The sequence below is a fragment of the Anabrus simplex genome, chromosome 7 (genome assembly GCF_040414725.1).
Source record: "Anabrus simplex isolate iqAnaSimp1 chromosome 7, ASM4041472v1, whole genome shotgun sequence".
Taxonomy (NCBI): domain Eukaryota; kingdom Metazoa; phylum Arthropoda; class Insecta; order Orthoptera; family Tettigoniidae; genus Anabrus; species Anabrus simplex.
This window is the reverse complement of record NC_090271.1, coordinates 242223420-242248655: the sequence shown is the minus strand read 5'-3', so window position 1 is coordinate 242248655 and position 25236 is coordinate 242223420. Positions and strand designations below refer to the sequence as shown.

Below are 25236 nucleotides of genomic sequence, written 5' to 3'. Positions count from 1 at the left end.
ATCAAGAATTTAAATAGATTATCTCTTAAGACAGCCATGATCTTGTTTGACGCAAAAATATTCCTATTTTAACATATGGACTGGAAATCATTTGGGATAAGCTAACAAAGAATGACCTACACACTCTAGAAAAAATCAAAGCCTGATTCTTAAAGACAACCCTCTGTGTGTCCAGATTTATTAGATCAAGACTGGTTTATGAACTTCCAAAGGAGCCTTTTTTAATTGAAGATTTGAGATTCAAGCTCGCTCTACCTTATACAGACCATTGGAAGAAACTCTTGGATGAATGATTGGCCAAAAGGAATGATATTTGTACTGAATTCTACTCGACTGAAGCAATGACGAATAGAACTTGGACCAGTACAAACCAGGATCTCCGACATTTTGTCAATTCTATGGCAATTCATGGATACCACTATAAACTCTGCAAAACTAAGATCTTTCATGAACCTGACAATAGTTGTGTGTGTACGCTGTGTGATTTGACTTGTCCTCGTTACCATGTTGTGGAATGCTCTAAGCGAAATAGGCCTGTAACAGACTTATGCTTAAATGATATGTAATCGCTTTATATACACAAATTGTGTGCTCTATTAAATTATTAAAATGATGATGATTGTCAACCTTCTGTGAGGTGATGGCACAGAAAAAGAAGATTCATCAACATTAGTACTCTTCACCTCATTCTTTCTTTTTTGACTAGGAAGAAGGAGAAAACAAATTCAGTTCATTCATCTTCCTAATAGAAGTAGTTTGTAGCTGGTAACACAACAACCCTACCAGTCTGAGCTCTACCTTATACAGACCATTGGAAGAAACTCTTGGATGAAAGATTGGTCAAAAGGAATGATATTTGTACTGAATTCTACTTGACTGAAGCAATGACGAATAGAATGAAGAGTCAAATATCCCCATTCAAACATTCTGGAAAATTTAATTTATTCTTAGATCATTTCAATTCTTTTCTTAAAAATGATAAATTTTACCATAATACCTCATGTGGAATTAATAGCTATTTGAATCCTATATATTGACAAACAAAATGAAGATCTGAAACATTTGTTCTTCCTTTTCTTTATCGGAAACTATTGCACCACTAAGATATGTATTACAACTGAAAGGGATAACATTCTGTGTTATCTTTGAGAAGGAACAAATCTTGTCAATTAACACATTTTAGATCAGATGCAAGAAATTCAAGAGAAGAGAGAACTGATGTTAACAATACAGAGAAGAGGAGCTGAATTCACTGGCCACATCTTGTGACATAATACTTTTTTTAAATACCAATCTGCTGGAAGGAAAAATAATGGGGAAGAAAGACCGAGGATGACCGAGGAAAAAATTCCTTCAAGGCTTGGCACAGAGTCTTCATTATGGTTCTTATTTTGAAATGAAATGAGCTGAGGACAGAGAAGAATGGTTGCATAGACAAGGCATTGCCTTTAGCCACTGAGGCCAATGGTAAAGTATCTTTAGGAAGGGGTGAAACCATCTGTAGATTCCTAAGAAAAAATACTAACCACATTCTTGAACTACAAGTATTTAGAAGTAATTCAAGTAAGAAGTTGGCAAACATGATTGAATTCATCCTAACAAGAAACAGTGACTTTTATTTCAATTTTCAACTTCTTGGAACATTGATGATGGCAATTGTTTTTTTTTTTGGTATTTGCTTTACGTCGCACCGACACAGGTAGGTCTTATGGCGATGATGGGATAGGAAAGGCCTAGGAATAGGAAGGAAGTGGTCGTGGCCTTAATTAAGGTACAGCCCCAGCATTTGCCTGATGTGAAAATGGGAAACCATGGAAAACCATCTTTAGGGCTGCCAACAGTGGGGCTTGAACAATTGTTGTTTTAAGAGAAAGTACAACTGGAAAAACGTCCTCTCTTAACTCTAATCAGAGGGGGGAAAATAAGAGGTCCAGTCCTTTGAAAAATGAATATATCAGCAAATGAAAAGGAAGGGCCATGAAGGATGTGAAAATGCAGGGCACCTTGAGGCCTCAGAAACGAAGCACTGTAGGGTTGGTAGAGAACGAGAGTTGGCCAAGGGTGGTCAGATAGGGAAGGTGAAAGCAAGGAATCTGACACAAGCAAGTGGAAGCTAAGCTGGACTCAGCAAGGGGACCCATGATTATCAGCCTGCACACCCACTCCTTTTAGCCACATTTTATGACAGGCAGGGGATACTATAGGTGTATTCTACGCCTCTACCCATGACCCACAGAGTGTCTTGAAACATTAAGTGAAGGAGGAATAGGAGTAGTTCTTATTCCTCAAAGAACAAAGGGAAGGGGAAGCAAGTGTCAACCAAGAGAAGTCGAGAGGTCTGATCCAAGTAGAAACCATGTTAGACCCAGCTGGGATCTCTGTGGCCTCATGAGCAAGTGAAGTAATATTAATTACCCTGACTGGTTGTGATTATTGGAGTTTCAACCTTAGACCGTGAACATGGCTAGAGTTTAGGAAAAAGGACATTAATATTCTTTTCTGACAAGAAATATATCTGTGTATTCTGTGAGAGCTGATTATAACTGCTTATAATAAATACTAGAACATGACAAGATCTGACAATATTCTTATCTCTTGAATTGATGTAGTAATATGTCCAACATCTGTTGTGTTAAGTGCCTTTGACCTGCATGAAGTGATAATTCACTGACAAAGGTCACACTTTATCAACATTCAGTTATGGCGTTCTCTCTAGGGTGGATAGTCCTGGTTTGTTGTGGAGTTATTATAGCTGGAGAAGAGCTTAATTCTACTGCCTGGCCTTGTAATGCCATTACCCCTCTGGAAGGAGTGACTGTGAATGCAGTGAGTACTCCCATTTTAGATTTCTATTCTTTCATTCATTCTCATGTTTATTTATTTATTTATTTATTTATTTATTTATTTATTTATTTATTTATTTATTTATTTATTTATTCTCTCATGTTTGTTTATTTAATTGTTCATTCACTCTCTCATGTTTATCTGTTGTTTTTTATCTGCTCATTCAATACTTTACCTGGTCTGAGAATCTATTAATTGTAGGCTGCAGAAAGAAAGAGATATTGATGCATGTACACTGAAAGTTGAGTTCTGTAAAATTGTTTTAATAGGCTCCTGTATCTCCAGGAATAGCAAAGATGAGGACTGAACCAAAACTAAAAGAATGTGTTAACACCTTGCTTCCTCATGTAGATTTGACCTATCCAGTATATTTTCACTTAATAAGTTAATAAGTTAATTCCTTTCCAATTGCCTTAGATTGCTGTACTATTAGAATAACCTTAAATGAAGGTGGTGCTAGTAGCTCTAAGCCACACATAAAAATAAATTATATCCCTTTATATAAAATATATTACCTCATGAAACTGTCTAGTCATGTACACATCTACAGTTAATAGCCATGACCCTGTGTATCTCAGGTATACAAGACCACACACAAGCTTGCTTGGGATTCATCCTAATGTTTATATTTTCTAAGAGTTGCAAATACTGTGCATAAAATGAAATTAATTAAAATACATTAAAATAAATATTATATTTGTAAAAAAATATTTCTATGTAGTACATTGGAAATAAATCCATTTGGTAAGGCTTAAACATGTTAATGTATTCTTGCAATGTACTAAATGGTTTTTTTTTTTTCGTTTATGGCCATTAGAGACCACATCAGGTAACAGTTACATGTTTCTGGAAGCCTTCTTCACAGCCCAAAACTTTAGCATCCTTCCTCTAGCAGCCTGTCTTTGTTCTTCCGTCCACACATTATGGTACTACTTCCAAGTATTGTACGTCACACAGGTAACGCAGACCTATAGTGTTTCTCACATAATGGTACTACTCATAGGCAGTGCAAACCAATGGGGTTCCTCACATTATGGGTACTAATCACAGGCAACATGGACCCACGGTGTCGCTCATATAGCAGTACTAATCACAGGTACTGTAAACCTACAGTGAACCCACTCTGCTGCTACGAATCACAAAGCTGTTGTGTACCCAACATAGTGGTACTACTCGCAAGTAAAGTCAGCCCATGGTGTTCCCCACGTGAAGGTACTAATCAAAGGTAGTTCTATGGGTCTAATACAATCATCCCTTGGTTGTCCCTTTTAGTCACTTCTTATGACAGGCGGGAGATACTGTGGGTGTATTCTTAGTCTGTGTACCCCACCCACACGGGGTAGAGAGAGAGAGAAAAAGAAGGGATCCATCACTTTGAAAAATGAAGTAACGGACGTAGAAAGACAAGGGTCACGAAGGGCATGAAAAAGAAAGACTCCCTAGGCCTCGAATGCTCTAATACCATCGGGTCAGAAAAGAACAACAGTTGACCAAGAGAGGTCAGACAGGATAGATGAAAGTGATGACGCTGGCATGAGTAAGTGGAAGCAATGCCAAGACTCAGCTAAGGGCCCCATGGTTGACAACCCATGCTCCCAAGTTGAGAGCCCATGGGCCCCTTTTAGTCACCTCTTATGACAGGCAAGGGATACCATGGGTGTATTCTTCATCTGCATCCCCCACCTGCAGGAGGTGGTGTATTCTTCGTCTGCGTCCCCTACGCACAGGGGGTGACTATATTGTTCGGTACGTACGAATTGGTTATACGAGCTTCTTGGCCAACTGTCAGCATCACCAGCGTTCGCGAATTCTGCTTCTCCGCACACTGCCTGCTATGTGATATTGTGGCATTCCTTAAAACGCTGAATACAAAAGAATTACGATTTCATTCAAACTTAGCAAATATCAAGCATACTGTACACGCACAGAAGTGAGTGAAAATGCAGAAAGCCACCCCTGCACGTTCTGGAAGACATGTTCTATCATGACGCAGATAAAGTTTGAATTTAAATTACTCTGTTAAAATACTATCTTTTTAATATAATATAATATAATATAATATAATATAATATAATATAATATAATATAATATAATATAATATAATATAATATAATATAATATAATACACGTCCGTTACTTCATTTTTCAAAGTGACGGATCCCTTCTTTTTCTCTCTCTCTACCCCGTGTGGGTGGGGTACACAGAGTACCCCTGCCTGTCGTAAGAGTGTTTAAACTTATCAAGTTTAAACTTATCAAGTGTTTTATACTGTGCTTTATGTATTTTAATATGTTTAATGTGCTCAATATGTCTAATGTACACTTAATAAGTTTTAGTTTATAGCCTTCACTGCCACATTGATCATAGATACTATTTTAACCCCACATAGACAAAACATTACTACAACATATTTTATTTTTAACCCCATTAGACATCCAGATGATCTAATCATAATAACATCTTTGTGACAATAGTCTAATGGCTACAGTATTGTAATATACCAGCTGATGATGGCTGTGGAAGGCCGAAACCAGTACTGATGTGAATCCGTTTATAATAAATAAAGTATTGATAGGTGGAACACATTTCTTGTCTGTATAGTGCATCCAATCAATACGGTAATGAAACTTATAAATAATAATTCCTCGTGAACAGTCGAGATTTTCTTCTGAATACACGGAGCAAAGTTCTCTGCGAAACATAAAGAATTTAGCCTTGTTTTCTTGACATGGCAAAAACGCAAATGCTTATATCATGTCTACAATTACGGGCCATGAAAGTATCAGTCCAAAAATTATAGTATCTGTTACATGTTCCCAATTCACCTGTGTGTTATGTTATGAAAACACATAATTCTGTTACTTAAATTGCAAGTTGAGAAATGTCTTTCATTAAAGATGGTAATCTCTTTAAAATTCATAGTGAATTACTCGGTTTGGGTATAACATCAAAATGGTTCAGAGCAACAATTCATTTGTCTCATGTCTGATAACATTTTGCATTATGGTTTTGAAAGATATTCCTTGTGTTGATTACATTCAAAGCACAATTAACACAATGATATATTTCAACAGAGGAGAATATTTTTTAACAGTTTTTACAATGCAAAATCATACTCCTTACAAGTATCCAATTTGTAAAAAAAAATATATCCCTTGCAAAAAGGGAATAATTAGACATTTTGAGCTTATTTTATGGCTAAACACAGCATCCATTAGGGCCTTCACCTGCTCACCTGCTGCACAGCAAGATACTGGTACATCATGGTCAGCACAACAACTTCCTCAGCTCTATTACATCAGACACCTTCTCATTTTATCTCATTAATCTGAGAAAACCCTCTTCCAGTCCTCAGTCTAGGTTGAGCTGAGCTTCATATCTATTTGACTGTGTGACTCTCCACTTTATTGTCTGAGATCTCTGAAAAATGTAAAGAATTTCACTTTGTTTTCCAACACAGCAAAATGCCAAAATATTATTATCATGTCTACAAGAAAACTGTATTTTGAGAAAAACTCAATTACAACTTTCACTATTTGTACAAAATTTTGATGGCATTGAGTGGTGAAGATTCGAACTGCTGTGTAACTTAGTTTATTAAGATTCACAGTAGCACAAGAAGTCAAAATATAGAAATGCAATTTTTATACCACAAACATTTTTGTTCAGCTCTGCTGTAAAATTTCCATTACCAACTGAGGGTCCGTTTCCACACAACGGGTCACGTATAATGTCTTATGATTGGCGTAGATAAGTGGGGGTTTTCAGGAAGGAACCCACCCCAAAATTCTTTTCACTCAAATAAATTCTAATACCTGTATAACTGAAACATGACAACTCAATGTCGACTGCTTTTTGTCATTAAGTAGCCCATAAGTGCAGATAACAAATACTGTTTTTTCCCAAGCAGCGACTGCATGTTGCTCTAATTTTTTGTTTTCTCTGTGACATCTTACTGTTTGAGTCTGAAAGGAAATTAAATTAGTCACTCTTTGTTAGTAGAGGAGTCATCTACAATGTCACAGTCAAGTGAAAGGAAGCATGGTAAAGTTATTTGTAGCAAGGCTCATAATATAATTGCAAATAATAATAATAATAAATATAATAATTATTATTATTATTTTCTTCATGTTTTCATGGCATGGCTCAGGCTATGAAGCATCTGTTCTGCCGAACAGTTTAACAATACATTGCACATACACTTAGTGGCCAAAAGTCACGGGAAGGGGTGTTCCATTAGAAAATGTGTCATGTATGAGCCCTGAGCATTGTGGCTAGCTGCAGCATAGCTGAGCAGTCTGTCTCAGGCACCAGCGTCTTGAAGATGGCAACACGTCACGAGTTAACCGACTTTGAATATGAGATGATCGTCGGCGTACGTGTGGAGATTGCATGCAAATTCAGGTTTCCGAGGTCAACAGTGTAGAGGGTGGCTCTTCAATATCGCGTAAACCGCCACATGAGAAGACCACAGGTGTTTAATGGACGAACATTATGTCGCCTCCGTAGAACCATACTGGGCACTTGAAGGGGTACTGTGAGTCAGATCACAGCCAAAGTTGAATGTTGGGAGTCACGAACCCACTTCTTCCAGGGCTGTAAGGAGGCATCTGCACTGCATAGGCTTCACCAGCCGATGACCAACTCCTGTCTATTTGCTGACAACTCAACACAGAGCTCAGCAACGTGCATGGGCCCATGAACATTGACAGTGGACAGTGGAACAGTGGTGGCATGTGGTGGTATGGTCCGATGAATCCCGGTTCCAGTCGTATCGAGCTGATGGGCACGTGAGAGTGTGACGTATGCCCCATGAAGCTACAGATCCTGCGTGTCAAAAGGTTGTGTCCAGACGAGAGTTGGTTCAATTCTGGTCTGGGCAGCGCTCTCATGGTCGCAGTTAAGCCCCAGTGTCCGGCTGCAGGGAGTGCTGACAGGTGCACGTTATGTGGACTTTCTTTCAGACCATTTGCATCCTTTTCTGGCCCTAGAATACCCTAATGCAGATGCCATGTTTCAGCAGGACAATATCCCATGTCACCGCTCTGTGGTGGCAGGCAGGTGATTGGAAGACCCCTCCAGTGAAGTTACGACCATGGATTGGCCCTCTAGATCCCCTGATCTTAATCCAGTCAAGCACTTATGGAATGCTGTCAATGCTGGTGTACGCTCCATGAACCCCGCACCAACCACATAAGACCAATTGTGGGTAGTAGTACAAGATGCGTGGGTCCAGATCCCTCCAGAATGATTCCAACACCTTGTAGAGTCAATGTCTCACCGTATTGCTGCTGTTTTGAGGGCTTGTGCAGGAGCAACTCATTATTAACACCACATTCAGTGTCTTCCCATGACTTTTGGCCACTCAGTATATTACATACACAGTATAATACTACATGTTACATAGTTAAAAAAACCATATTAAAGGAAAAATTATATAAAATAACCCAGAATGAAGAAAGTTGTCTTACTTTGTCAAGAAAAATAAATTTAGGACAAAACTTATTAACACACAAAATGAAATAACAAAAGAAGAAAACAGAATGAATGTATTTATGCTCATCTTCCATTGTGCATTTGTGTAAAATTATATATTTGCTCTGGAGAGAATAAAAACGTTCAAATATAAAATCTTCCATCTTAATTTTTTTAGTTAATCTACTTTTATGTCAAGACCCCTGTGTCTGAAGAGTAAGATTTTTTTATTTCTTACTTGCAAGCAGTAGATACAGTAAGGCATTTGACCTAAGCTTTTGCTTTAATTTAATTTATCATCTGCATCCAGTGTAAGTAGCAAAGTAGTTTCTTGTACTAGACAGAGTATTGGAATAACTCAGACAGGGAAGTGTTGAACATGTTTCTGATGTGTTCTTAGCTCATAGGAACATGGTTCCTGGTGGAGACTATCCAACTGCTGCCCAACCCCAATCCCCGCCGCTGTTCAGGGATCATTTTGTCTGGAAACACTACTCAGAATTTAGTGAAGAGTGGCTTCTCCTTCCCTCAGCCAAACGGAGGGATAGAGTTTGAGAACTTCACCCTTGCCGCTATCTCTCCTTCTGTCTGGGATGAGCCAGGTATGTCTGATAACAATGACTTCAAAATTGTTTATTCTTATACTATAAACTCACAAGTTTTTTAGTCTGTCAAGTACAAGAAACACTAGTACATGCCTGAAAAAGAAAACAGTTTATTATTAACGTAGTGAAATGTTTTGTTCTATAAGAACATCCTCAAATTATGTCAGACCACTTATATTGACTGTGTACGTATGTACAATATTGTTTTACGTTGTTTAAACTCGTCATTGGTTATGAATAGTGTATTTGGGGACATGGAATGAAGCACAATAAACTCAATTTGTTGCTCCTTTTGCACCCTTTTTGTGAGATTACTACATGTTGCCACATTTTCCCTTCTATTTCATGCTTCAGGACCTCCCCTCCCCCCTCACTTTTATCTGCATTTTTAGAAGAATAGACAGAATTCTTTTTCTCTTGAACAGATTTTTAAAATTTTCTTTAATCAGAAGGCAACAACAGACAATAAATAAATGTTAAAATGAAGACTTCAGGAGTAAAAAGTGATAACCCTTACATTTTGAAATTTTCAGTTCTTTGTATGCCTTTGCTGGCAGGACGTAGTTTTTACAGTGCACTATGTCTTCTGGTATGGGCTAGAGCAATTTTGTTACTTTCATTGATCTGTCTCTGTCTTATCCTTGGCTTTGACAATAATGAAAGTGACTGAGGTATAAGCGATGCTACTGTAGTTATACCATTCCTTCTGCAGCCAGTCCCTGCTATGAATGGTGTGAAAATATTGCTCATAGGGTCAGTTGGTGCATGCAGTTCAACACGCTTGGCAGACTGATATGTAATTGCAACTTCTGGCTCGGTGAGGAAAGCAACGGGAAACTACCTCGCTCCTCATTTCCCTAGTACGCCTCTTCAGTAATGCCTAGGCCATCAACGACAGCTGATGACGGAGCTGTTGAGGATCCAACCAGCCTTAGGGCTGAAGAGGAACATACATACATACAGTTCTTTGTTGCAAACGGTTATATCTAACATGAAGTTTCTTTTTATTCAAGAAGTTGATTTAATGAGATCTGGTAGCACAAATTCAGCTTCATTTTCATAACAAGCCACATGTCTTTGCAGTAAACAATCACAACCCATATTTACAAGATGGTGGTCCATGTTCTTGAAGACTGCTTTCTTCTAAAGAAAATCTCATTTATGGTAAACAATACACTGAATATGAGGATATTATTGACAGAGATGATAGTTTAAAGGTTCCTGATTACACTGAAATCCTGAAAGATGATGGAAGTTCATCAGAAAATAGTAAACAGATACGTTTTCGAGATGGCTAGCAGCTGTGTCTACCCTGTGGTTTTGAATGGTGGTTGTAATTATTTACATGCTGTGATATAAAATACCTTTCACAAAAGTCCAATGTCCAATAACAGACCATTATATTGGTATTATAAAGTATTAGTAGTCATGATTATTATCAAATCGTGGTAACAAATACTACTAACTGTTATCATTATACCAAAATATTATTAACATAACCGCTGTTTGCACGTCCTTTACATGACTGTGTGGGTTATAACTTTTTACACTTGTTGATGTACCGGTACTTCATGTGTCCTTATAAACATTTTCTTAAAAACAGTTGGGTAACTGCATCATGTGAAATTTAAACAAAGATCGGTAATCTCATTAACATGCTGTGCTAAGTAGCTCAGGCGGTAGAGCGCTGGCTTCTTGAGCTGAAGTTGGCGGGTTCGATTCCAGCTCACTCCTGTGGTATTTGAAGCTGCTGAAATACATCAGCATCGTGTCAGTAGGTTTATCAACATGTTCAAAACCTCCTGCAAGACAAAATTCTGACATCTTGGCGTATTCGAGAATCCTAAAAGTAGTTAGTGGAACGCAAAGACAATAACATTATTAATTATTCCCTTAGTTCATTTTATTAAACACAATAGTCTACATTCAGCATTCTTCTTCCTTTCCTAGGGCAGTAAACAAAGCACTTCAGCCAGAACTTCAAAAACTGCGATGTTTTCTTGTATTGCCAGTTCACTACTTTTATCAGTATCGCATGTAAACATTTATAACCTCAAATTGATAGGCACATTCACTGGTTAATATATTCTAATTACCTATATACCTATTTTTTATAAATACATCGACCTGTTTATTTCTACAATGGTTTACATGATTTTACAGCTGGAACATTTAGTTATTTTTCTAGATAATCACCATTTCAGTCAATGCATTTTTGTAGACGCTGTGACAGTTTTTGTATGCCCATGTCATACCAGCTCATTGCCATGCTCTTCAGGAAGTTGTGAACCTCATCTTTCACCTCGTCGTCGGTGCTGAATCGCTTTTCAGCCAAATGTTTTTTCAACTTAGGGAGCAAGTGAAAAGTCACTGAGCGCCAAGTCGGGACTATAGTGTAGGTGGGTGATGATGTTCCACTGAAACTGTTGCAGGAGAGCAACAGTTTGCAGGGCAATGTCCGGGCGAGCGTTGTCTTGGAGAATTTTTATGCCCTTGCCCAACATTCCTCTTCTTTGGATCTGAATTGCCCGTTTTGAGTTTTTTCAGGGTCTCACAGTACCTGTCGGCGTTAATTGTGGTCCCAGTGGGCATAAAGTCGACCAACAATACCCCTTTTCGATCCCAAAACAGTTGTCATGACTTTACCGGCAGACTGTCTTTGCTTGAATTTCCATGGCTTTGGCGAAGAGGGATGCCGCCACTGGCGTGATTGTTGCTTGGTCTCAGGTGTAAAGTGGAACACCCAGGTTTCGTCACCCATCACAATTGAGTCTAAAAAATTGCCCTGTTCGGCTGCAAAGCGTTGAAGAAATGCGCAGGAAGAATCAACTCGCCGCATATGGTCTTCAGTCAGCATGCGTGGCACCCATCTTGCGCACACCTTCCGGTATTTCAACTTTTACGTTAAAATTCTATGAGCGGCACTTCGGGAAACCTCAGGAACCAAAGTGCAGAGATCATCCAGGGTGATCCGCCGATCTTCACGCATGATTTGCTCAACCTTCACGACTGTCTCGACAGAAATTGACGGTCTCTCACTCCTTTGTTCATCGTGAATTTCAGTCCGACCAGCTGCAAACTCTCTACACCACTTACGAACATTTTTGACATCCATGCATGACTCACCCACCATACACTTCCATCAGTTGGCGATGGATTTTAATTGGTTCAGTGCCTTTTGCGTTCAAAAACCGAATAACTGCACGCACTGCGCACTTGGCGGTGACATCGAACGGGAGTTCCATCTCAATGGCTGCCAAGCCAAGACTGAGTGCCTCAGCGTGGCGTGCGCATGTTTATATATGAGCATGGGAAACACTCTTCACAATATTGTGACCAACAGCCACACGAACAGAGTTCTGTATTTATAAAAAACAGGAGACCTTATTTTTGGGATTATCCTCGTAGAAACCTGTTATTATGGTTGTAGTGTTCTTGGACGCAGCATGCTAACTCCGTCTGTACACATGAACAATGGGGAAACAGAATACTACTTCAGCGACTCTCTAACTACTTAACAGACATCCTGTATAGCCTTTTGCTGACTGCAAGTCTTATTGGTGTCGCCATTGGTGCATGTGCTGTGCCACTCAGTTGAACAACTAACCGCATCATTGTCTATTATGCTCTATGCATTCCCCAGATGTGATACCCATCGGATACATCCTGCTGTTGCAACTTCATTGTATACAGAGTATCCTGTAAATGGTGGAGCATGCCAAAGGGCCATGAAACTTCTCTGAAAAGAAAACTTAATGCACTATGAGGTGTAGTTTTGAAGATATACTTGTAGCATGTTAACATTGTGTTGAGGGTGAGGAGTTGGCAGTGGTGCATTTAACATGCAGTGGCTCTGCTTGCCTGGCTTGTCCATTGTGTATAGCAGAGTAAGATGGCAGGTAGGTACTGTGCGATGTTGCTAAGTTCATTATTTGTTCTCAAACTGCACTCAACGTAGAACAGTGTAAGAAAATCTTACATTATCATTCTTGTACAGCCTTTGCTGACTGCAAGTCTTTTTTTTTTAAATTTGATACCTGTTCTTCCTATTTACTATGTGAAACCATCTCCTTTTAACTTTCCACACACTGTCATTTAATAATGGCTTGATGTGTACAAAGTCTATCACCTTAAGTTAAATATCCTCTCTTTTTACATGCTTGTAAGTGAACTTGATATCAAGTGACTACCACTGCCTTCTTCCCAACTGGAATATCTGATACATACAAGTATTTCTTTGTTCTAGATGTTGGCCTGACAACTGTAGTCGTAGACTTGACCAACTCAAGTCTAGTCTTGTCATCCTGTTTCCGCTCATTTGAATACCAGTGGACAGGTGTTTTTGGACGACAACGAGAGATGGACGTAGATCAGTTAGATGGTATACATCAGAGGCTAAATGGTGCCGAAATAGCCTATGTTTCTTCGGCTGTACGTGAAGAGACTATGCACTGTAGAAGTTCAGAAGAGTAACTCCTGGTGGTAAGATACAATATACAACATTAATACCAATGTAGAAGAAAACTTCTCTCATAAAGCAGCAGTCTTTCAGGATAATTTCTTCAATAAAACCCAGATATTTTGTTTTTACTTTTTACAATTTGCTTTACGTTGCACCGACACAGATAGGTCTTATGGCAATGATAGGATAGGAAAGGGATGGGAGACAGAAGGAAGTGACCATAGCCTTAATTAAGGTACAGCCCCAGCATTTGCCTGGTGAGAAAATAGGAAACCAAGGCAATGATGGTTAGACTCAGTTTGTAATGATTCAAAGATAAGGAGCATGTATGTATGTATGTATGTATTGCGCCCTGGTGGGGGTGTGATAAGCGTCATGCAATTATGATGAATTATTGAGGAATATATATTTCATTTTCAGAATAAAGAATATCTTACTGTACATACAGTAAGAGCAGGCCAGGCCGAGATGGTATGGTGAAACATGCACAGACTATTGTCTCCACTGAGATTAACAAACACAATGAACGGCAGAATTAGAATTCTCAGAAATTGTGACGAAGGGGGAAAGAGAAAGGCACGAGTTGTTGACAAGTTGCGGAAAGTCTTCATAGCCCCGGGCAGAATAGGTAGTGGTAACAGCGCAAGGAGCCGGGTGCAAATTTCTGAGAAATGATGGCAGGGTATCTCCATGTACTAGTGGGAGTTGAACGCGGGGTTGGCACTGGAAGAAAAAAATATGAGCCTTCCCGGTCCCATGGTTTAGGTGGACCAATGGAAAAATTCACTTGACCAAAGCAAGGCGACAACTTCGTATTGTAAGAAGCACTAGCGAGGCTAACTCCGCGGATTAAACTGATAGAAGGGAGTGAGTTATCAATTCAGAATAAGGTGGAATTTAGGAGCCTTACTATATTATAAAACTTATAAAAAGTTAATAATTGCGGGAGATTGCATGGTGTAATTCTGAGAATTAATGAATGCTATCCGATGATTGGCTGGAGACATAGGACGCCACAATAGAGCGCGAAATCCCAGGCCAGGATACGGCAGCTAAATTCGCAAATATATCCATTACCAGCGAACGATAATAGTTGAGAATTGGTATAGAGCCTTTGAGAACATAATTACATCATTGGATATCATATTTAAGCCACGGGCCGAACCGCAGATTGTCGTATGAAGATATCTGGACTGCGCGTCCTAAGATAACCTCCCCTGAACTTGGAAGAGAGGGGATACAAGTATAAATATGAGGTCGTGGACAAGGACTGACAACTACTTTTGACAAAGCGCTCGGGCTGATACCATGCCTGGGGTGCGTGACAACTTCTGATATTTTGTTCGAGCCGTGATTACGCCAGGGGCGCGTGTGTGTACTTACTCGAGGAGTAGGGTTCGAAGTATTATATTGTTACATAGTACAGTGATTCATGACGTGATGTAGCTCATATTACAGTCTTGAGCAGTATACTAGTATGAAGTGTTTCAAATAGACAGGACTCAGTAAAGCATAACTTACGGAGTGTGAGATTCTACCAACAGATTAGGAAGTGCGTTACGTGAGAACAGTCACGAGTGTTTATGTCACCTAGTAAACAGTCGATTCTAAACTGATACCTGGTCAGCTACACGAACGTGAGACGGGAAATTCAAGTGCGCGCACGGGCCGTTGTAAAGGGGATCCCGAGGTATCCCATGTTCCTAGTGTCCGTGAAAGGAATGAAGAATGTATATCTACATTAAGTGGGCTAGATACAAGGCCGAGAGTGTAAAATTTGTGAGGAGAATTTAGGGTGGAAATTATTCCAGAGTGCAACAGTTATTTTATTTTTTTAAATTCAAAATGTGTAAATCTGAAAAGTGCATTGGATTACTTCTTCAAGCTGGTATGAAAGCCAGTAGGATGCAGGGCTAAGACTGGACGGGGCCTGTGCTTCTCGTCCGGTTTTAGCAGACTACAAGGGCAGAGATGAGTAACCTTTTAAAATATTTGTAGATTGCTATCGTTAGGGGGAGGAAATCATATTAATTTATCATGTAACTTAATTGTGAAACGAGCCGTTTCTGGCTCGTATAAATTCAAAGATAGATAGTCAAAGGGACATGATCATTTTCAGGAATAATTTGCCAAATTACCAGCAAATCAAGGGTCAACAGATTTTGATTGTGTGTAAAATTTCATTTGTTTACTTGAATAAAATGCTCCTTTAGCATATGCAAGGAAACAGTTCCAGGTTCTTGTTCTTGTAGAATAGTAAACCCTTGGTGACCGTTTAAATATCCGTCCCCATTCCTAGGGCGGAGCCTTCATAATTTCCCTTTGATCTGAATATAGATATATAATTTGTGTGTTTTATGATGAGCCTTAAAGTTAAAGATTAGAGTGTCCCGTTCAACCCTGTAGTACTGATTGGATGGCGCCCTTACATTTAGTTTGAGATCTTATATCTCAAAATATAATTTTTTTATTGTTTATTAGTTGTGATAGATTCGGACCGTAACACTCCCTGAGATAAATGCTGGTTGGGACTCAGGCTTTGAGCGGGTACAGTATGTATGTATGTATGTATGTATGTATGTATGTATGTATGTATGTATGTATGTATGTATGTATGTATGTATGTATGTATGTATCAGCTTGTCATCCCCACTCACTTATTTCTTTAATTCTCCTGTGGTCTCTTTATACTGGATTTCATGCCATTTCCTTGTACTGTTTCATCCCATGGATCGAACTGCACCTGGAATTCCTCCTTCCTATTTTCCTATACTATAGCTTTCATTTGTTTCTTCCCCCATTGCTTCTACAACTCTTGTCATTTTATCATCTACTTCTACAGTGAAAAGTAATGGTGAGAGTGCACTTTCTTGTTTCTTTTGTTGTATAGTAGCCATTTTGTTCTCTCTCCTCCTACTTTCACACAAATACCCTCCATACAGTCTGTGTCCCAACTCCTTTGTTTTCCAGGCTCTTCCATATCTTGTTTCTGCATACACTGTTATATGCCTTTTCACTATACAAGAAGGTCTATCAGTAAATCTTTTCCATATTCATAATGCCGTTCCTGTAGCTGTCTTAACGGCAAAGATGAGATCTACTGTGGACCTTCCTGGTCTGAAGCCATACTGTTCTTCTCTCAGCCATTGAATCTTTCCCTCCAGAACCTTTTCAAAAATCTTTGCACAATGACACATAATTCAAACGAAAATTTATGCTGTTGACTTTGGTGCTTCGCGCCAGCTCTGAAGTTTAAGAAGTAAGATAGAAACCTTTGTCCAGTGGAACGTTATCCAGAAATGAGCCCATAACACTGACAGCATTTACTTGTTGGATAGCAATTCCTATCCACTGCCTCAGGAATTCTGTTGAAGAAGGGTCTCCAGTAATTGTAGGTAATAATTGTTTGCCAATATTTGAAACAAGACTTTTAGCCTCTTGACACCACATCCCCATCGTTTTGACTCCAAATGCCACGAAGATGTAGTCGTCTGTCACTGCTCTGTATTTCATCCTTTTATTGCTCACATCCAATTCTGTAGCAGAACCAGCAGCCTTGCAAGTGTGAGGCATCCCACAGGAGAGATCTGCCTTTGTTCCGTGGGACTAAAGTCAGACTATCAGGGCGTTTTCCGTCTGTGCAACTAATGCCACTCAGTTTCAGGACAGAATGGACATCAATAGATGTAAAAGCTCTTTCGATAATGTCATTAACTGAACAATGTCTTGAAAAATTGACCAGCACTCTTAGGGCAACTTAAAACATGATGGCCATAAACATTGACTTCCACTCCACATACGTACTTGTGTCACTCCCCTTAGTTTTTACTCTCCCTTCTTAAAGATAGGTAGGCTACAATTATTATTTGCTCTTCTGGTGTCTTCTTTTCCTTCCATATAACTCTCATCACCCGATATATCCATTGTATCCCCATCTCTCCAACTGCTCTCACCATCTCCACACTCACAATCTTGTGCCTTCCCTCCATTAATTTTTCCCAAATTTATGTTGGGTTAAATTGATGAAGAATTCAAGAAGGAGTAAGTCCTTAAATTGATGCACATTAATTTACAACTATCCTGTATATCACTGACACAGCATAAACCAAAACAAAACTATCGTGTTTAACCCATTGTTGGTCAGTATGGCTAAGGTCACACAGTTGGTCGCGTGTGAACATTTTGCCGCACGTGAGTTTTACGAGATTTCTCAGTTACAACTGTTATCTAGCTAGACTATTGGCAAGGACATAATATACATCTCATTGTTTGGACTTCATTCTCAAGGTTACAGCAAGTATGTGGAAACATTAAATCCTTGCAGCTACTCTGGATCTTTATCTATGCTAATTGTAAAATGTTGAAACTTATCATGAACTGACCATTAATTCCACTGGGGCTAATTTAAGAATATCTCTTGCCTGATTCTCATTTTTTAAACTCAAGTATGTATTAATATGTAATATACACATGACATAAAATGCTGGAGCAGGAAGGCAGTCACACCTCTGGTCACACAATGAATGAAATTCTTACTTCTGCCCCAACTAAAATAAGTAGCATTCTGAAGACAAACTATTTACTTTTGAGACAAGTTATTTTGACAGGTAGACAACAACTCTACAAAAGTTAAGAAGAGGGAAAGGAAATCTGTGACGTTCACCATTTCTATTGAAATGCAATTACAAATTCATTGTGAGCATAATATTCATATATTGTAGTGATTAACATGCACTATGATGCAGTGTAGTACTAATTGAGAGGATGTGTATCTAGTTGTACTGCCAGCACTCTAGTACTAATTGGAATTAAAACTGTATTTAATTCATTCTTTAGTGAAATTTCTGCTTCTTATGTTTCAGATGTAAATTCCACCATCTCAAGGTCACAAGTTAACATCTAATACCTGAACAGTTTTAGTACATAAAAGTCGCATTTATTCCAGTGGTCAAATGTCGTGGATATATGTCTAATAACAAATTAAATTTTCTTCTTTCTACTAGATTGGCTATTTGCAAAATATTTCAGATTGTACTGTACTTGGTTAACAAATGAATACTGTGTATAAAAATATTGTTTTTCCTATGTCCTTATACTCAGAATTCTCTTGAAAAAACTTTTGGCTAAATGTCCAGACCTCACTGTCAGCTGAATCATGTGGCTCTCCTAAGATAATCATTACACACAGTTTTAGATTTAGTTTTAGTTATAGATTATAATTGTTATGAGGGCATTATGCGCAGATCGAGTAGGCGTATTGATAAACTGTTTTTCTGAATGCGTTAAGAAGCTTTATGAAAGTATCATAGTTTATTTATATGCATTTATGATAAAATAGAAAAAGAGGAAGAAGACTTGAACTGTACATCTTGTTAACTTATTATTAAGAATAAAATATTAATAATTGCTTCACATTTTAAAAATATTCTTTCTCATTGTTTTTCCTTTTAAAACGTCATGCACTTCCTTTATAATATTTGCAATGTGTTGGTGATTGTTTTGAAAACACAGAAATTATTAGTCTACATTTTGGTGGTCCCCTTATACAAAGGTTGGGGAAGAACCAATCTTAAAAAAACATGTTTTTTTGATTTAAATGAGGTTTGATTTCAAATACTGTATTTAATTTTAATTAATTATGGCATTATTTTTTTTAAAATTCCAGGGCCTGCCTGGTGGCCATGATCATTATGGCATCAAGCCTATATGGTCTGACACCATGGTTAGCCTGTTTGACTCCTGTTGGTCAAAAAAATGTCACCATCAGAATGTTTGCCTGGAGGAGAGGACAGGTGGTAGTATACAATTTCTAATCACCAGATTGCATACCAAAAGCCTGGATTAAATTACAAACCTCTCCGAAGTGTTCATATGGAGTGAGGGCATATAGCACTGTTGATGGTTATTTGTCCATCAGATGGGAACGTCAAGTCTTGAGCAGACTCATTGGCAGTTCAAAATAAAAAGATGATCCACCTGTTCAGTACTTATTATTGATGTAATTATATGAACATTAAGACCTTGTGGTACTAGTTTCAACCTGACAATAAGGTCATCTTCATCCAGTTAACCTTAAAATTGACAAACACATGACAAATATATACAATAAAACAAGTATTGAAACCATCCGGCTCCATGGCCAAATGGATAGTGTGCTGGCCTTTGGTCACAGGGGTCCCGGCTTCAATTCGCGGCAGGGTTGGGAATTTCAACCATAATTGGTTAATTCCGTTGGCACAGGGGCTGGGTGTATGTGTCGTCTTCATCATCATTTCATCCTCATCGTGATATGCAGGTCATCTAAGGGCGTCAAATCAAAAGACCTGCAACTGGCGAGCCGAAGTTGTCCTTGGACACCCCCGGCACTAAAAGCCATATGCCATTTCAGTATTGAAACGACAAAGATTCATCTCATTTCATACCCGATCCCATACAGAAATGGGACAAGGGTTGGACGTGCATATTTGACAAGGCTGAGTAGTGCCAATTGTTTCAAAGCTAAGAGAAGCAGAAGTCAAGGACAGACAAGTCATCTGGAGTCTCTACAGAGAAGAAGTGGCTCTGTTCAGATGTGGCAGACATGACCATGAAGCAATCATCAGACAAGGTGTAAGACATAGATGTTCCCTCTCACCAGTACTCTTCAATGGGCATATCCAGAAAGCCCTAGATGAGAAAAGGGCAAAGATGAGGGATTAAGAGCCAAGGAGAGAAAATAAGTATGCCTAGGTTTGATTAATGACATTACTGTGATAGCAGAGAGTGAGGAAGAGTTGAAAACAATGTTGGAAGTTATGGATAGTACCTATCTAACTGGGCGCAACATGAATATGTATAAAACAAGTATACTTGTGATAAGCAAGCACCATACTGAAGCTGAAATAATTCTACTTGGGAAATGTGAATAAAGTTGAAGAGTTTACTTACTTAGGAAGCAGAATAACAGTTGATAGTAGAAGTGAAAGAGATCTGGTCAGCAGAATCAACAAAGTAAAGACAGCCTTCCATAAGAAAGTTAAGCTATTCATATCTAACAATATCAACTTGAGATTAAGAAAACGACTGATCAAGATGTATGTGTGAAGCATATTTCTCTGTGGAAGTGAGACCTGGACACTAGGAATGACAGACGGAAGAATTGAAGTGTTCAAGTTATGGTGTTGCAGAAGAAGACTCAAAATATCCTGGACAGGCAGAGTTAGCAACTAAGATGCAACTACATTGAGGAAAAGAAGGAACATATGGACTGGACACGTAATCAGGCATGGAAGTCTACTGGCCACGATCTAGGAGGGTTGCGTGGAGGGAAGAAATTATAGAGACAGGCCTAGACTGAACTACATCAGGTATTTAATGGATAAGCTGGGCTGTTTAAACTTATGTGGAGCTTAAGTGATTGGCGCAAGACCATGACTCTTGGAGAACTCCTGTCAGCCAACCTCAGGGTTGACAGATAACATTAGGGAAAGAACTCTTGAAAAGGCAAGGTTTTTGGCTGAAACTTGACACAAAAACAATGGAAGGAGTGAACGTAATAATGACATTCTTCTTCTTCTTATTCTTCTACTAACACTTTTCCTACACTTGTGAGGTCGCGGATGCGAACTGTCTCACACATGTGTATCTTAAATTAATAAACTTCATTGTTTGTCCGTATTGAACCAAGATTACAACTTTTATTATAATTTGGGTCCACCTTATTCAATACATAAAAATTGTTGCGTAGATTTAATTACAACATCAGTACTAGTTTCGACGCCCCTCTGCATCATCATCAGCTGATAGAATTTTGTAGAAAAATTGACAATCATATAAGTTTATCAATGTCAAATTGATCACAATTTAAAACCATATTAACAACATGAAACTGTGTCTAAAATATACTGTCTCTAATTTCACATTTTCTACAAGTCCAAAACTTGCGAGTCTTATGCCATAAACTGATAAAAACATATGCAAACCGGTTTGCTCACTTATGATATAAAGCGGATTTCAAAGAACCATCAATTAAAATAGAATAGTCTTGAAGCACTGTGTGCTTAATTTATTGCACTTATTAAAACTTGATGAAGTATCGTAGTAGAAATAATTCAATAAAAACTACAGTGTCCCTTTGATGGAGCAGTCCTAATGATGGGGAAATGAGCAATAAGTCCTTTGAGATGTCATCAAGAACAACGTTCCCAGTTCAGTGCGGACCTGTAATAATAAACTATCACTTCACCGAAGAGGTAAGATATAAAATTGCGTCTTATAATGTAATTGTTTTTATGTGACTCACCTCAAAAGGTCACTGTCCATGCGAAACGCATTGAAGCACAGCAAGCAGTGTTGTGATAAAAATCAAGTGTCCAAGGTTGGTTGGGATTGAAGAGGGGAAGTAGGGGAAAGTGGGAGGAGCAACTGAGGAATGGCAATTTGCTGGAGCACTGGAGGGCGTGGTCATAAGAAGCAACTAGCAAAGCTATTACGCATAATATGAAACACTGAACTATTAACCGGGTCATGTATGTTTTCAAAAAATGCAATAAGGAAATCAAATATAATATTTGATTTTTCAGAAATCTCATTTAAATTAAGGTTTGGATTGAAATACTGTTCCAGGTGTATATAGCAAAACTCCGTAACATTCAGCAAACCTTTTCCTAAGTTCTCCAAGACTTTGAAATGTCCTGTTCTATAGATGTGAATTTATGCTTTAGATCAAGCATATGCTGGCCTACCACAGAAAACCTGTTATATTTTATGGCATTAGTATGTTCTGTATATCTAATTTTAAAGTTTCGTCCTGTTTGACCTAGATATGTGCACCCACAGTCGTTGCATTTAACCTATACACACCCGATTTGGAATATGGGTTTGATCTATTGACTGAGGCTGAATTATGGAATACAACTGTATTATTATTATCGGTATGAAACAAAACCCTGGCATTATTATGCTTCTTGAAAATATTAGTAAACTTATATATATCCTTATTGTAAGTAAATATTGTGAATGCCTTTTGATTAGGTTTGTCTTTGAGCAAAGTGGTTTGTAAACGGTACCTAAACTTGTTGATGATACGTTCAATAAAGCATTCACTAAAACCATTAGCCTTAGCCATTGAACAGATTATGTTAAGTTCTTTATTCAAATTAGCCTTTGTCATGGGAATCCTAAAAGTTCTACTAAACTATTGTATGTAGAATTTTTTTGATTCTGTGGGTGCTCTGAGTCTTGTCTAATAGTAACTGCCGTTTGTGTAGGCTTTCTAAAAATACTGTAAGCAAAAGAGGAATTCGATCTGTTGATTTTTAAGTCTAGAAAATTAATTGATTTATTACTTTCTGATTTCAAAGTAAATTTTATCTGTGGGTCCATGTTATTAAGTACATCTAGAGTCGACCACCTTACCGACTATCAGCAGTAGAAGTTAAACATACACAAGAAAATAAAGTCAATAGACACAAAAATCATTAATGTTAAACACTTACCGTGACATAGGTTTACCCAACAGTTACCCAGAGACCATGAACCTAAAATTACCCTTGGTATGGCAATAAGTTGTTTCAACACTACTAAGGAAAACAAGATGTTCTTTGAGAACAAGGTACACAATATTTTATTTAATAAATAAAAGGGTAAAAGTAGACATAATCAGTATAAAATGAATGAATAAATAAATGAATGAACGCCCTCGAAAAGAAACTACAAACTACATAAAATGCAAAGGTGATGCAAGAAATATAAAATGTTCGGCCGAACGAAAAGAAAATAATATACTTTCAATATTTCTTAAAAACCTCCCAGAAATTGAGGACTTAGTAACCTGTTTACACTTCAGCAGAGACCATTTCTTTACTTAAATCATTCTCTAAATGGTTTCAAACAATTTGATTTTCTTTCATTATTATAATTATTATTAATTTGAACAGTACCAGCTACAATCCCGAGATTCCACCAGAATTCCGTACGTGTCTCACTGCCAGAAAAGGTAATAAATCATACCACCCAGGCAGAGTATAGGATAAAACAATTCCCAAAGAAAAATAAGAAGGGAAAAAGAGAAGGAAAAGGCAAGTAAACCAAGTTAATACGCCACCAGGATGTAGAGTCAGCCCTAGACATATAATTAGAAAACGACGTAAAGACAGAACCCACCCATGAAAATAATAATAATAAAATAGTAGCAGAGTTCAACCCGAACCGGTTACTATGGAAACGAAAACATCCCAAGCATCCATAGCAACCACCAAAATCAAACAAGAGCAACAATGGTACAAATACCAGAGGGAAAGAAACCCCAAAAACATAATTAAAAGGAAGGCTAGAAGAATAAATAAAATTAACCAGAATTAGAATGTGGCAAAAAAAATTTCACTGAAATTCAGGTGAAACCTCTTGTGCTCCATAGTTTATAAACAGCGTAGTTACTTTTCCAATTACACATAACTTTCCGAAAACGTTAGATAGATATAAACCAATTTGCCTTTTCAAATTAGAAGAAATATGAAATCATAATTCTTTTTTGGAAGTAACCTTCTTAAATTTCACTACCCATGCCTTTCAGAAACAGTTAGGCGATATAATCAAAATACAATAGGGAACCCGAATAAAAGAATGCCCTAACTAAAATCAAAGAAGGTGAGGATGGACGCTTTTAGAAGTTTCACACACCAGGAATCTTGAGACACACCGTTTGTACACCACCTTCAATAGAATCCAGAAGCCAAAGGAATAGAATTTATGAAGAGACTTACATGTTGGTTGAAGCTGCAGAAACACGTTACTTACGTAGAGGTTCAAGTACTTTACACATCATAAGAAAACTAAATAGCTCAGAGGACGTTCAGTTGAAAGGTGTTGGAGAAGATTTTTTTGAGGGCAAGCCCTCATACAAATGCCATCTATCCAGGCTTCATGTCGCATTTAGAAACCAAATGCCGGAGCGGAGTAATCACACGTCCTTCCTCCATCATACTCAAGGCAAGACTCATGGCGGACCACACCGATAATGAGCATGGCCCCACAGAACGGAAAGCGAAAGACATAGACTCGCCCACCAACTTAGGGCACGTAATTTTACCAGACCAAGATTAAGGATTGCGAGAGAAAACATTACAGCAATATAATCTCATGGTGACAATGACGAAGATGGTATCAATTAAATAAAGTGGGCAAGGCCACGTAGAAGGTATTTGTAGAATACAAGACTGAAATAATTCTGAATGACACAATTTAAAAAAAAAACACAAATGCAGTATTCAAAATATGGTTGGGGAGAGCTAATACTTGTCACCAACGTCACAAGAGTAGCTGTTGTGTCCCTAACACGATTGTCTAAAATTACTAATGTGTCGTCCACATATCTAGACCAAAACAGAATGTTGTCAAATTCCCTGTCGTTCTCCATCATGTAGGTTTCCAAAGAATCTAAATAGATCTCCACCAAGATTCCCGAAGCCGGAGACCCCATTGCCAACCCATCCTGTTTATAAATGACCTTGTCAAAGATGAAGTAGTTATTATTCATAAGTAACTTAACAATTTTCATGAAATCTTGTATCTCAAGTTCACTGTAGGACCTTAGATTCTGGAAAATAATAGGAAGCAGCTTATTGGTTCTAATACTCAGAAACATGTTGACGATGTCAAATGAATGTAAGGTATGTTGAGCTTGCAATTTAAAATTGTTTAATTTATTAATCAGTTCCATGGAGTTCTTTATGGACTCATTTGCAGTAAACCTATAGTGTTGTTTAAGAAATTTCTGAATAAACTTAGCAAATTCGTATAGAGGACTGGGTCTGTAATTTATTATGGGTCGAATGGGGACTCTGGCCTTGTGGATCTTGGGGAGTGCCTTC

General features: G+C 38.1%; 1 protein-coding gene across 1 annotated transcript; it reads left to right on the top strand.

The window, feature by feature from the left end:
• Window positions 1-2673: 2673 nt before the first annotated feature.
• LOC136877081 (uncharacterized) lies at window positions 2674-18810 on the top strand. Its single transcript, XM_067150899.2, has 4 exons — window positions 2674-2826; window positions 8721-8922; window positions 13172-13407; window positions 18250-18810. The coding sequence occupies exons 1-3, from the start codon at window positions 2701-2703 to the stop codon at window positions 13396-13398; spliced, it is 555 nt and encodes a 184-aa protein (XP_067007000.2). The 5' UTR covers window positions 2674-2700; the 3' UTR covers window positions 13399-13407; window positions 18250-18810.
• Window positions 18811-25236: the final 6426 nt, after the last annotated feature.